Below are 14810 nucleotides of genomic sequence, written 5' to 3' on the forward strand. Positions count from 1 at the left end.
TCTGCAAACGGTGCTGCACCAGTTGAGTAGTCCTCGACTTACGACCGGTTGAGTAGTCCTCGATTTACGACCGGTTGGGGGTCGTGGCATTAAAAAGATTGAGAACCACTGTTCTATAGTTTCCTGATCTATGGATAGGTTTTTCATGAGGACAATAAAATGTTCTGAGATCACCATGTTTCTAAGGATGCTACTGACCTTAACATGATCAACACCATCGAAGACATTTCTATAATCAATAAAGAACATCTCTTTTTGCTGTTGTTTGATTATCCCATACATATTGGCAATAATGTTTTGGGTTCCTCTGCCCAAAGTCAGTTTGAACATCTGGTATTTCTGTCTCCAGAACAATAGATTAACAAAGTTAGAAGGGATCTTGGAGATCTTCTAGTTTAAACCCCCCCCCCCCTGGTCAGGCAGGAAATCCTATACCATTTCAGACAAAGGCATTCCATGTAGTCTGTGTTGGATTATTTATATATATTATTATTAAATTAAGAATACTATATAATAGTTTGCATAGTTAAGTCTACTTTCTTTGATATTGGTATGCCACAGTTTTATTAGAATATTTACTAACTAAACGGTGTCATCTTATCTCTTTCAGCATCTGTACTCTATTGCTTCATATCTCCCACTCTAATAACTTTCCAAAGATCACTAGAAATTTGGTTGTTATCCCAGGCCTTGCGGCAGTATAGTTTTGAAGTCTTCATTATTCAAGTTCAATTTTATAGTTGGCTGTATCATTCTTTTGGTTGACTGTGATCTTTTTATATCTACTGCTTTTGTTTTTCATTTCTAAGCCACCCAGAGTCATTAAGGAGTCAGATGGCTTTGAAATTGAAAGGATGCAGTGCTTTTTTTGTAAAAAAAAAAAAAAAAAAAAAAAGGTACCGGAACTCCGTTCTGGGCGTTCTATGAGAAAAAAAGCCCTGGATGGATGGATGGATGGATCGATGGATGGATGGATCGATGGACAGATGGACGGATGGATGGATGGACGGACAGGCAGGCAGGCAGATAGAGATACATAGATACATTAATACATGGATGATGATGATGAGATAGATAGGTAGGTAGGTAGGGAGAGAGGGGGAGAGAGAGAGAGAGAGAGAGGAATGCTTCTTGATCATCTCAAAAAAATAGGCATTGTGCTGCAATTCTACAAACTTAGAATATATTATTCAGCAATATTACATTGTAGCTCTCTAATACTAATTTAACACCAAAATATCCAAGAAAAATATCATTTATATCAGTTTTTTCTGCAAATATTTTAAGTCGTGTGGCATGAATCCATGTTCTTAATCTTGATCTTCACTTTTTTTATCAAAAAGACGATAAAAGATTATCTTAAAAGATGATCTTGAGCCATGTTTTTGTTTTCACAGAAAATGTCTGTCAAGGAGAGATTATTCGTGAATTCATTCGGAAGCAACAAGGTCCCGTCTCCTGTGTCTCCATGGTGAAGGTACCTCGTGTGGAATGTCATGGCACTTGTGGGAACAATCAGTGTTGTGCTGTTCTTCGCAGCAAAAGGCGGAAATACGGCTTCCAGTGTGTGGATGGTTCCTCCTTTACAGAAGAGCTAGAGAGACATGTGGAGTGTGGCTGTGCAAAGTGTTTATAAGCTCACGATCAGCCTCTTTGCTCTTTGTATCAAATCTGCTTTCAAACACAGGACCTATTTACTTTTAAGTGAAGAAGAGAATATTAAGTATATTGTAAAATAAGCAAAAAAAAGTTATTTTTATTATGAAAAGTGACTATTTTCATCTTTTATTATATAAAATCTGACCATTCTGGGTATATGTATCATATATGAGTTATTTTTACTATGGATTTTTTTTACAGTTGGTAAAAAAAATGGAAAAAATATTCCAAACCTAAACACAGGGATTAAAAAAAAAAGAGTATAGTTGATAAGCTTTGCACAGTGGCCAGATGTGAAAGGAATTCAAACTGTTTGCCACAGATTTAAAGAAACAGGTGTTGAAATGGTCTGGATATATACATAGTAGGAGCGATACATTCTGTGATCATTTGTGCCCAGGAATGCTTAGTTAGTAGCCCTCTCTCATGATAATGAAAGCTATATTTGTCACTGTTGTGATTTGCTTGATACCATTGCCAAGCACATGCACACATACACACACACACACACAACACAAAATACACACTGTGATAACACTATTGTAGCTTGGGCCTTATGCACAGATGTTTTTATGCACACATTAATGCAATGGTAATAGTAATGTATTTTGTCTTCTGTATATGATTGATTGTCACACAATTCCATTTATCCTATATTGGGGATCTAGCACAATCACTCATACATGGTAAAGTTGGGAAACATATTCTTTATAAATTTGTTTAGACTAACAAACTGAAAGAACATTTTATAGAACTCATAATGAATAACAGAGGGAATTATCCAGTTACTTGGCACATACTTCCTTTCCTTCAGCCTGTGAACTAGACCCTCTTTACCTGAACACACAAAGCATTATGCGTGCATCCTCAAGCAAAGAAAGGATGAGAAGGTAATTTCTTGTGGTGATGAGCTTTTCATTTGCCATTTCAGAGGATTTAGTTTTTCGGCTTTTAGTTGCAAAGCAGAATGGCAAAGAATGTACTGAAACACTGCCTTACCCGATCGTGACAATCCATTCAAAAAGTATTTACACAGATATATTTTACTTAATTCAAGAGTGTGGTATTCAGGTATTTTTACCTGAATATCAGATCTTTACAACTGACTCCTGCATATATTGAGGTGGCTGCAATTTTGAAAATTGTAAAGGAATTTTTTCCCCTCCAGATGTAAACTGAGCCACATATTGGCAATTGTCTGAAACAACTTCTGACTGCCAGCATGTAGAAGTCTTTCCATCAAACCTGTCTCCACCTGCTGCTGGACTGCTAGTTGTGACATGGGGAATTATTAATACCAATATAGTGCCTGTTGCACTAACCACATGAGAGAACCATGATACAACCAAATCTGTTTCTTTTAGTTCTCAACATTTACCATCAAGTCTTTACAAAAGAGCTTTGGAAAAGGAGAATGTTAATCGAAGGAAACATCTAAGAAAGTTGTATTCCAGCACCGTAAATGCCTTTCACCTTTTGCAGAACTGCATTTAGCTTCTTTTCTAGGAGCTTTTTTTTTCTCTTTCTTGGTATTGTAATAGTGATAGGAGAGCCTATCTTTCCAAGGAGCCATGGAGGAGGATAAGACAATTTTCAGAAGGGCTGGAGAAAGGAAGAACAAGGAGAGACAGCCCCTCACATTCCACTGAGATCTTGAAATCCTAGCAGAAATCTTAAATTTAAGTAGACTGTAGCCATACTCATCTAGAACAATGATTGTGTACATTTAACTTTGAAACAGAAAAATCCTGGTGGCCCTTCTACTAAGGACAAATGTTTGTTTTCTTATCATGCTTCAAGCATTCACATTTCAGAAGTCTTAAGATTCTAAGAATCCTTATTCTACTGCAGTCTTTTGAAAGCCACAATAGTCTGTTCAGATTTCCTTATGGATTCTCAGGATAATTTTAGGCAGAAGGGAAATAACTGATACAATGGTTGCCTTTCAGAATAAACAGTAATACGATGGAGCCTGTAATCAGTGTAAAATAAAACAATCATTGGTTACTTTGCCAAAAATAGATTGAACTAATAGAGTTCAGGGGCTGGCAGGAGAGTAAGGTTTGCAATGGAGAGTGGGGTTTTGTTATTTTGAGCACAATACGTGATCTAGAAGCAGCTGGAATTTATAACACAGAAATGCACCATAGTTTGCCGAGACCAAAAGTTTGCAAAAAGAAATGCAGCAACATTCTTTTCTTTGAATAAGATTTTGGCACAAGGCATCCTTTCCTTAATGATTTATTCTGATGTATGGTATCTCTTACCCTAAAAGCTATTGCCCCTGTTGCAGAGTATAATTCGGCCGGAATAGGCAGATCTTAGTTGAAAGGCTACTAAAGAATGTATACTCCTAAAAAGGAAATGAAAAATACAATATTAAGATAGTTTAAAAAGGTGCAATCTGTACAATACATTATCTTCTGTTAGAAAAGTTATATATTTGACAAGACCAAAAATAATAATAACAACAGTAAAAATCCATCAACATTTCGTGAAATAATTCCAAAAATGTATACAGAACTTCCAAATTGAACAAGAATTAATCACAGTGGAGTAATATTGGCTGCCTTCCCTCAATATATATTTGGATTAGAAGATTTAGAAGAAATAATAGACACTTTATTTGCTTACTGCCATTAGATAGTTTATGCTGTGTTGTGTTTCAATTGATTATATGGAATCTGATTTCTTTGTCTGTGTTTTTTAAGTGCCAAAAGATCTATGAAGTTAGTTTAAAAAGTGTTAATTAGACTTCTCTATACTGTCAAAATGGCAGTACGTTTCAGCTATTGTATGGGGAATGCAGTACCCTACTTTTTAAAAGTAATATAAAGAAAGAAGCCCTATAAAAATTGTACATTGGCAACGTGGATTAGTATGAATTTTGTGTATTTTACTGGATTGTCCTATTGTGATGTAATAAATTTAAGTAAATTGTTGGGTTACAGATAATTGTGCTTTGTCTTGTGTTGCTATTTTATTTTTATTTTATTTTGTCAGTTGGGCACATTTCCAGCTGCTTTCCAGACATTTTTGAACCTGAATCTCTTGGTCTAAGGGCACACAGGAGAACGTGTGCAATACAGGAGGTGCAATTGCTCCCAAAAGCTGATCACTTTATCAATTGATATGAGCTTTCATATTATATAATTTCTGTTCTCATATGGGTGAACCACAAGTGGAAACAATCTGAGCTGTAATAACACTGGAGAAAAAGAAGTCTTTAATTCATGTCTTTTAAAAAATTGATTGGTCCCTTTTTATATATTTGTACAGTCTATTTATTTATAAAAATTTATATACCATTCCAGTACAATTGGGCTTTACATTAAAAACCATTTTAGATTTAAGGCAAATGTGGACATCTGGCCCAAAGCATAGAGATGGATTTTAAATTATTACTTTCAATAAATATTAAGAAAATACATTGGGGGGAGGGGGGGTGTCAAAAAGAACAAGTTCAAAAGATGCATATAGGATCAACGTTAACCTAAGCATATCTATCCTATTACATATGGAATTTTTGTTGAGCAAACAAACATGACGATGAATATATGCTAAATTGTGCCTCCATGTACTGCTACCATGGTATTTGGATGATTTGTTTTCCTCTTGTCAACTGATGTCATGATTTTTTAAAAATGTTAATAGATGTTATAGAGATTGGGGGTATAGGTGCAAACTAAAGAGAGGGGTCCCATAATGAAAATGGACTTTAAAAGAAGACCAGGAGTAGGAATATACAATTAGCTTTGAAGTTCAAATAAAGGTTTTTGTCTACCAAGGATAGCTACAGTATATATTGTAACTGTTATTGTTTTACTCCAGTTATGACACTTTTTTTTCTATACGCCATTAATTAAAAGAGTTCAGAGTACATTAAAAAATAGGTAATAAACTCCATAGTTCACACTATTTCACAAACATATAGCCAACAGAATCACATTTGCTATACCTGAAATACAATTTTAAATAATTCAACTTTAAACTTTAATTGTAGAAAAGTATGCAAGCATCTTTCTGAAAATTATGTCAGCATTAGAATATGTTCAACTGAAGGTTGGCTTATGATACCATATTTCTCTAATGATTTAAATTTAGTTATGTCACATAAACTTCAGTTATTATTATTCTCAACCCCAATTCTAACTCACATTTATTCTATTGTATTTAACCAACTTATGGTTTTTGTAGTCTTTATATCTGGACAAAAAGATATGAGACACCTTTTATGAAATAAAGCAAATATGAGACCTTCTAACAGTTCCAAGTAAAAAAAGCTCTTGTGTTCAGTCAAGGAAGTCCTATTGGTTATTTCATCAATTCACATATTTGGTGATAGATGAAGAATAGGCATTTAATTCCATCGCAACATAATAAATTGGAAAATGACCCTTCTATTCTCTGCCTCCTCTCTGTGTAATCAATTGCCACAAATCCTTTTACCTCAGGTGGTCCAAATACTAGAAGTCAGCAAAACCAAAATAAAGTTATTTGTGATAAAAGAACAAAATAACATAAACTGGGAGACTACATCTCAGATTCTCATCATTTGAGAGAATGAATCCATTTTTATTTTTAAGTGAAAGAAGACCAAATGTTTACAACTGTAATTTAGTGTCCTCATCATTGCTTTCATTTTACTGCCAGGAATGACTGCTTGTTATCCATTTTTATTTTCTGAAGGATCTATCATATTTATTTTATCCCTTAGGCCAGGGGTGTCAAACTGCCGGCCCGCAGGCTGGATGCATCATAACGAAACCACACCCACCCCATTGCCAGCAATGGCAAAAAAGTTGGGACATGACACGTGATTTTGTGAGTTTGACACCCCTGCCTTAGGCAGTTAAATCCCTTCAGTAGATCCTAGTTCAGAACATTATCTGGGAAGAACACATTTTCTCAAGAAATAAAACTAAACCAGTTGCAGAACTGCAAACATTCTTCTGGAAACTTTCATGACACAAATTGTGATCGATAGATTAAGCAGAAGTGAATAATCAAAACAGCAGCCTAATCAATAGAAAGTTATTTAATTTTACAGCCCTTTTAGTTGAACATAAATATAATAGAAATGAAACACTGCATTCCAGAGAGACAGCATGTTGCTACAAATCTAGAAACAAGTCTGGTAACATTAAGTACTTCTCACTTTGCACTTAGGACTCATTCCATGCTGATGTGATGGCATTATAATGATATTGTGAGTTATGAAGACAAAGATCACTTTTCACTCAGTAGAATGTGTATATTTAAAGTGGTTAGTCTGAATTTTATCAAGAACCCATGAATAAACTTGGCAATCCTGAAAATAATATATACATAAAAATAATGGGACAAACAAAAGCAGTGCCGTGATACATATTTATCAGCAACCAGACAACTTGCTGCAAAGTACAGATAGCAGAATGTTAATAGGTAGCAAAATTAGCAGAAAAATAATTACATGCAATTCTTATCTTGACTCATTCTCTTGGAAGAGAAGTTATGTGTTCTATTAGGCACTTGGGGGGAAAAGATGACAGGAAAGGATTGAAGCCAGTAACAGAAACACAATTAAGGAATTAGATGAATTACTATCTAGGATATTAAAAGAACCTGGACAAGTCAATACACATTATCTCTGAGAAATCCTGGAGAACAGGTAAAGTACCAGATGATAGAACATTATCCTTATCATCAAAAAAGTGGTGATGAGGTGGAGACAAACAAAGGGATTTATAGACCAGTCATTTTGATATCAGTTCCTAGAATGATTTTATTTGAAAATACAGAACAATCTCTAACCATCTTGAGAAAGACATATTGCCACAGTGCAGCATGGATTTGTTAAGAAGTCTTGCCAGACAAAACAGGCTTCATTTTTTGTTTGGGTAACTTCCCAAGTATATGGGACACATTATAGCTTAACTTTGATAAAAAACATGTATTTTTTAAAGTATCCAACCTAGAATTAAGGAGAGATTTATTGAATCAATGGAACAGCTTGCCTCCAGAACTTGTGGGTGCTCCTTCACTGGAGGTTTTCAAGATGAGGTGGACAACCATTTGTCTGCAATGGGGTAGGGCCTCCTGTTTGAGCAGCAGATTGAACTAGAAGACCCCCAAAGTCCCTTCTAAACCTGTTATTCTATTTTCTATTTGAGAAAATACCCAATGGCATTTTCCTTAGCAAGCTACTGAAGTGTGGGCCGGATGCCCTGAGATTTAAATTGGTAAATAGCTAACTTAAAATCAGTATTAACATGGTGTCCATTAATGGTTCTTCATGAAACCAGAGTATTGAATGGAATATGAGAAAATCGACATAGGCCCTGTACTCATCATAATTTTGTTAAGGTAAGATTTTCAGAATACAGAAAATCTTTAGAGAGTGCACAGGAAGAAGTGTTCCTCTCTTCTACTCAACACTAGTAGCTCACTGCTTGCTTTTTCTGCCATGCTCATTAAAAGCTTTGTTAAGCAATGTAGCTTTCATTGTCTACCTAAACTTTTGTGAATATTGCTTCCTCTGACAGTACACACTAAATCTTTGGTGCCGGAGATGCTATGAAGCAGAGCAAGTTGAAGCAACGTGATTGGTTTGCTCTTAGAATTAAGGCAATCACATTGCTTCATGAAACAGATTTGAGAGAGTGCTTCACTCAATGGATCCAGGATTGAAGCAGAACTGCGTGAACTAGGGCATCTCCAACCAAGTTGCCTCTCCTTCCTTCCTTCCTTCCTTCCTTCCTTCCTTCCTTCCTTCCTTCCTTCCTTCCTTCCTTCCTTCCTCCCTCCCTCCCTCCCTCCCTCCCTCCTCCCTCCCTCCCTCTCTCCTTCCCTCCCTCCCTTTTTTCCCTCCCTCCCATCCTCCCTTCCTTCCTCCCTCCCTTCCTTCCTTCCTTCCTTCCTTCCTTCCTTCCTTCCTTCCTTCCTTCCTTCCTTCCTTCCTTCCTTCTCTTTCTTATCTCTTTCCTTTCTCTGCACTCAGGAAGGGGTAATGGGAGAGATTGCCAGCACTGCCAGTGTCCATGCTGCTGCTGGCCATTGCTATACCATGCGGGCAGCCAGACCAGGTCCTGGTGAAAGGGAAGCCTAGTGGCTGTGAGGCTAGGTCAGTGAAGGAGCCATGGAGGTGCTGGTGTGGGGTGGTGGCACTGATCTACAACCTGGTTGTAGGTTTTAGGCAAGAAAAACCAAATGCACAGGTATAGTTTAGGAAGTACCTTGCTCAATAGTAGTAACTGTGAGAGGGATCTCAGAGTCTTAACAATCACTTAACAATCACTTAAATATGAGCCAGCAGTGTGCTGCAGCTGCCAAAAAAGCCAACACAGTGCTAGGCTGCATTAATAGAGGAATAGAATCAAGATCACGTGAAGAGTTAATACCACTTTAAAATGCCTTGGTAAGGCCACACTTGGAATACTGCATCCAGTTTTGGTCACCACAATGTAAAAAAGATGTTGAGACTCTAGAAAAAGTACAGAGAAGAACAACAAAGATGATTAGGGGACTGGTGGCTAAAACTTACAAAGAACGGTTGCTGGAATTGGATATGTCTAGTTTAATGAAGAGAAGGATGAGGGGGGACATGATAGCAGTGTTCCAATATCTCAGGGGTTGCCATAAAGAAGAGGGAATCAAGCTATTCTCCAAAGCACCTGAAGGCAAGACAAGAAGCAATGGATGGAAACTAACCAAAGAGAGAAGCAACCAAGAACTAAGGAGAAACCTCCTGACAATTAGAACAATTAATCAGTGGAACAGCCTGCCTCCAGAAGCTGTGAATGCTCCAACATTGGAAGTCTTTAAGAAGAGATTGGACAACCATTTGTCAGAAATGGTATAGGATTTCCTGCCTGAGCAGGGGGTTGGACTAGATGACCTCCAAGGTGCCTTCCAACTTTATTATGGATCATCGCACAGTCAGCCATAATCAAGTGCCTAGAAATAACAGGAGTCAATAGAAACATCAGAAAATTTGTGCAAAGATCGATGGCACAATGGAAGACACAGTTGCAGATCAATGGTGAGAGACTGGGAGAGGTTAATATCAAGAGAGGAATATTTCAAGGAGATTCATTATCACCATTACTATTTGTTATTGCACTTTTTCCTCTGTCAACAATACTGAATAACTCAGGACATGGCTATCAAACATCAAAAACATCTGCCAGACTATCCCATCTCCTTTACATGGATGATATGAAGCTGTATGGAAAAACATCATCTGAAATAGAATCGCTACTCAACACTGTCCGTATATATAGCCAAGATATTGTAATGGAGTTTGGCTTGGACAAATGTGCCACACTTACTATCAAACAAGGAAAAGTAGTGAAAACTGAAAGAATCAAGATGCCCTACGAAAATAATATTAAGAGTCTGGATGAGGAAGATAACTACAAATACTTGGGTATCCTTCAAGCTGACAACATCAAGCACACTGAAGTCAAGAAAAAGATTAGAGGTGAATACATCAAGAGAGTGAAGAAGATCTTAAAGTCATTTGGCAATTCCAGTCATTTGGTACACAGCTAGAATAGTGGACTGGATTCAAGCAGAACTAAAAGCAATGGATAGGAAGACCAGAAAAATAATGACAATGAATCATGCCCTTCATCCACGCAGTGACATTGACAGACTTTATCTACCAAGGCAAATAGGTGGGCGTGGAATGCTGCAAGTACATCAGATGGTTGAAGAAGAAAAAATGGCTTTGGAAGAATATCTGAAGGACAGTGATGAAGATGCACTGAAATTAGTATATCAGGAAGGCTTACTAACTACTGGAGAGACCAAACTGGCTTACAAGAAAGACCAAATGAAGAACAGAATAGAGGCATGGGAAGACAAAGCACTACCTGGCCAATACATGAAAAAAATAGCTGGGAAAGCAGATAATAATAAAACCTGGCAATTGCTAAGAGCAGGAAAATTGAAGAAAGAGACCGAGGGACTAATTCTGGCTGCACAAGACCAAGCCTTAAGGACAAATGCATATAAAGTCAAAATTGAGAAGACAGCAACAGACAGTAAGTGCCGCCTATGCAAAGAAGCTGAAGAAACAGTGGACCACCTGGTAAGCTGTTTCAAGAAGATTGCACAGACTGATTACAAGCAGCGGCATGACAAAGTAGCAACAATGGTGCATTGGAAGATCTGCAAAAAATATCATTTGCCTGTAAGCAACAACTGGTGGAATCATAAAATAGAGAAAGTCATAGAAAATGATAAAATTAAACTGCTCTGGGACTTCAGAATTCAAACAGACAAGCACCTGCAACATAACACCCCAGACTTAACAATTGTCCATAAGAAAGACTATTCTGGAGACAGCAGAATAGACGAGAAAGAACTGGAGAAGATAACAAAATACAAAGACCTACAAATAGAAATAGAAAGACTGTGGCAAAAGCAAGCAAGGGTAGTACCAATAGTAATAGGCTCTTCGGGTGCAATCCCAAAACAACTGGAGCACCACTTGACCACCATTGGCATTGACAAATTCGCTATTAGTCAATTGCAAAAGGTGGCCTTACTAGGAACTGCTTCCATCCTGCGACGATATCTGTAATACCATCAAACATCCACATGTGCCTATCCCTGGGTAAGAACTTGATAGGTAGACAAAATGCCAAATCCATGGTTGCATCCATCAAAGTCAGAACATGCTCAGATCCACAGGGCAGCCCTGGAACTAGCGAGGAACCACCCCACCACCTCTGCCCCACCTCCTGGTGGAGACAGCCAGCGCGGGCATGCTGGGTAAAGTCAGTCTGTGGGCAAGATAGCCAGCAGGAACACTCCTCCGCCTGCTGGCCGCCTCTTGTGTGCACATCCAGGGGGTGGGACATCGGCACCCATCACTGGTTCCAGGACTGCCCCAGGGATATAAGGCTGAGCACATTCTGGCTTTGATGGCTGGCACCAGGTTGTAGATCAGTGCCCGGTCGGCCTGGTGCCATGGCATGGTCCTTCACTGTTTCCAGAGCAGGTCCCCAAGCCAGACGGAACCACATGGTGGGCCAGATCCAGCCCGTGGGCCTGGATTATTCGTAGGCTAGTGTGTGCCCATTTACTGGACATGTTCAAGTAGAGGGTGGGTAGAGATGGTTCAATTTGGATTCTTATGCTATGCAAGGGTTTGGACTTAATGAGCTAGCTGACCCCTTCCAGATATAAGATTCAAAATCTGCTGATCTTGTTAGTTTAAATGAAAAAAACTACAAGCTGATTCCAAATATGTTATCCAATACATTTTACTTTAAGTATTTATCTATTCTTCATCCATCAACCTAAATAGAACTGGTTTATGGAACTTTCAAAGAAAAATCTTTTAACTTAAAATATGTACATAACCTCCATGCAGCCTGCATTCCTTCAAAGAGACTTCCCAGTCCCCAAAAAGATTAGTGCTAAAGGACTCTAGATATAAATGAAGTAAATGTTTAAACTATCCTAATTTTAAATAATAACAAGAAAAAACTGGAGATCTTTATACGAGCACATTCTAGATGTCAAGCTTTCAAATACCCTTTGTGTTACATCATAGCATTATCATCTCCAAGTAAACCCATTAATTTAAAAAGAATTATTTTATTTTTTCAGAATGTGCTATCCATGAATGGCCATATTAAAAAGTGAACAATGTGTCATAATGTCATGAGACTGAAATAATGTGCAGCTTCATACAATATATTTGTGTGAATAGACATGTATGAAAGAAACCAACCCAAAATGGGAAAGAAGGCAAATATATTTGTTCAAATAGATTTCAGCCTATGAATATATGGGAAAGTACTAGAATTCTTTTACTAGTTTAATAACCTCCAGAGAATCACCTACCAAAGATTTCCTTCCCAAAATTGTAAGATATATAGACTTTCTCTTCCCAGGAGGCTTTGTGAAAATAAAACAGGAAGAAAAAGACAAAAAGCGGAAGCAAATGGTTTTGTGAAGCCTCTTGATGAAATCCATCTAGTGAGAAAAAACTGCCCCTGATTTGTCCTTAAAGGAATGGATCAGTGTTGGAGAGAATTCTTTGGAAGGGGCTTAGGGAGGTATCTTTTGAACTCCATCCTATTACCAACATACAAGAATCATCGAAGATTTTACAGAAATATTAATAGAGTGCTCTTGAAGTTAAAGGCATTGACCATTTCTCTGTGCCGGATCAACAACTGGATGAGGTCATATTTACCTGTATAGCTGCAACTGGGGGACATGCTATTCTGAACCCCAGGATTGAGAAGAACGGAGGACAGCAGCTGTGCAAATGCCATTTCTTGGGCTCAGATACAAGTGAGTTGGAGTTATTTACAACTGGCATGCACTCCTATTTGATGAGGACAGGTTGCCAACCTTTGAAAGGTCCTGCTCAGACAAGTCCAGTAGGATAGATGCTTTTGTTACTGCCACAATTAGAAATGGGCAAAGTGACAGCCTCCAAATGTGATCTGCACACACAAGTGCTTTCCACTTCCTGCCTATCCCCAATGGGCAAAATAACACTGCAGGGAAGCAGAAAATTGCCAGAATAAAGATATTCACAAGGTTACTATGAGCAGGAGTGCTGAAAGAAGAAACATGTGCTTTGCATAGAGAGAGGTGGGAGCAGAAGAAATATCTGAATGTCCATCACGTACAGATACATATTTTCGTTTTTTCCTCTTGCCTGAAGAGCCAAAATAAGTGTGTATTATTGGAGAGATTCTGAGAGAATCTAACAGTGACTATTTAATATAGCACAAAAACATTTATGTATGGCACAGATTTTGTGGGACCCAGAATTATGTAATCTTGTTTACAGATGTGAACGTATTTAAAAATGAGGAGGGCTTTATAGTTTTAAACTCCTCTTGATAGCCTTAATTTTGGTCTCCATATGGAGCAGGATGGGATATTGTGTCATTTATGTTGAAAGGATCCTGTTTTGGAAACAGTACTAATGGTTTTTGGATTTGAAATATTTTTCACATAGTTATGTACTGATAAAATTTCCCCATACATTTGAAAAAAAGAGTTCTACTTGAACTCAGTAGAAACTTAATAATCACAACAGGTACTGTATATCACAATAACCATAGTCAATTGTAAGACACTTATTTACTAGATGGCAAACTGGTAAAGATGCTCCATCATCTTGCCTTTCCAGTGTTTTCAACCATTTCCTCTTACTTTTGTTTTTAATCCTGGCCAGGTAAGCTTTCTTTTAAACAAAGAATACAGCTACACACTATATTTATTTTCAAAGTGTGCCTATGGGAACCACGTGGGGCACAGAAAAAGAGACATTGGTAGAATCCAATGATTTTGCCCAAATGAGTGAGTGTCACAATATCATGATGCAAACTTTGCCCCTAACATACTCTACATGTGTGTGATCTCATGACATGCATACAAAATGGAGACAGCTTACATGGCAATGGGACTGTGTTCATTTCATCATTCCCACCCCCCACCAATGATAAAATGATTGTTCCAAATAAAGGTAGTTGGTTTTCTATATATCAGCTTCTGAAATAATTCTATTAATGGAAGGAATCTTTTTAAAATTATGTAAACTGGGATAAGGCAATAGAAGAATGGGACGACAGAGAATGAGATGGCTGGATGGAGTCACTGAAGCAGTAGGTGAGAACTTAAATGGACTCCAGAAGATGGTAGAGGACAGGAAGACCTGGAGGAACGTTGTCCATGGGGTCGCGATGGGTCGGACATGACTTCGCAATTAACAACAACAACAAACTGGGATAAAGCATTGGAAATCCACAACCGAGGTGTTTACTGGGCATCCCTGGGCATCTACCATATCTAACATATTAACAGAATAACAGAGTTGGAAGGAACGTTGGAGGTCTTCTAGTCCAACCCCCTGCTCAAGCAGGAAACCCTATAACATTTCAAACAAACGGTTGTCCAATCTCTTCTTAAATCCTCCAGTGTTGGAGCACCCACAACTTTTGGAGGCAAGAAAGCAACTGTTGTTCTCTGACAATAAATGGTAAAGCCCATTGCTAAGTTAAAAAGGATGAGCTCCATTCATTAACTAGATGAAAATTTCCTTGGGGACTCTATCAGAGCCACTGTGAATTCCATCACAGAAGAAATGAGGGAAGGACAAGAAATAATAGAGAAATATGTGAACTAAAGAAACC

At 37.8% G+C, this 14810-nt stretch overlaps 1 protein-coding gene across 1 annotated transcript in view; it reads left to right on the plus strand.

Annotated features, from left to right (window-relative positions):
- The window catches only part of SLIT3 (slit guidance ligand 3), a 567201-nt gene extending 562592 nt beyond the window's left edge, over window positions 1–4609 (plus strand). The window contains exon 36 of the mRNA XM_039353305.1: window positions 1398–4609. Coding sequence (XP_039209239.1) covers window positions 1398–1636 — 239 coding nt within the window. The 3' untranslated portion in view covers window positions 1637–4609. The remainder of the gene's footprint in view (window positions 1–1397) is intronic.
- Window positions 4610–14810: the final 10201 nt, after the last annotated feature.

This window comes from Crotalus tigris, unplaced genomic scaffold, assembly GCF_016545835.1.
Source record: "Crotalus tigris isolate CLP2741 ecotype Arizona unplaced genomic scaffold, ASM1654583v1 scf7180000017568.12009008, whole genome shotgun sequence".
In the NCBI taxonomy this organism is placed as follows: domain Eukaryota; kingdom Metazoa; phylum Chordata; class Lepidosauria; order Squamata; family Viperidae; genus Crotalus; species Crotalus tigris.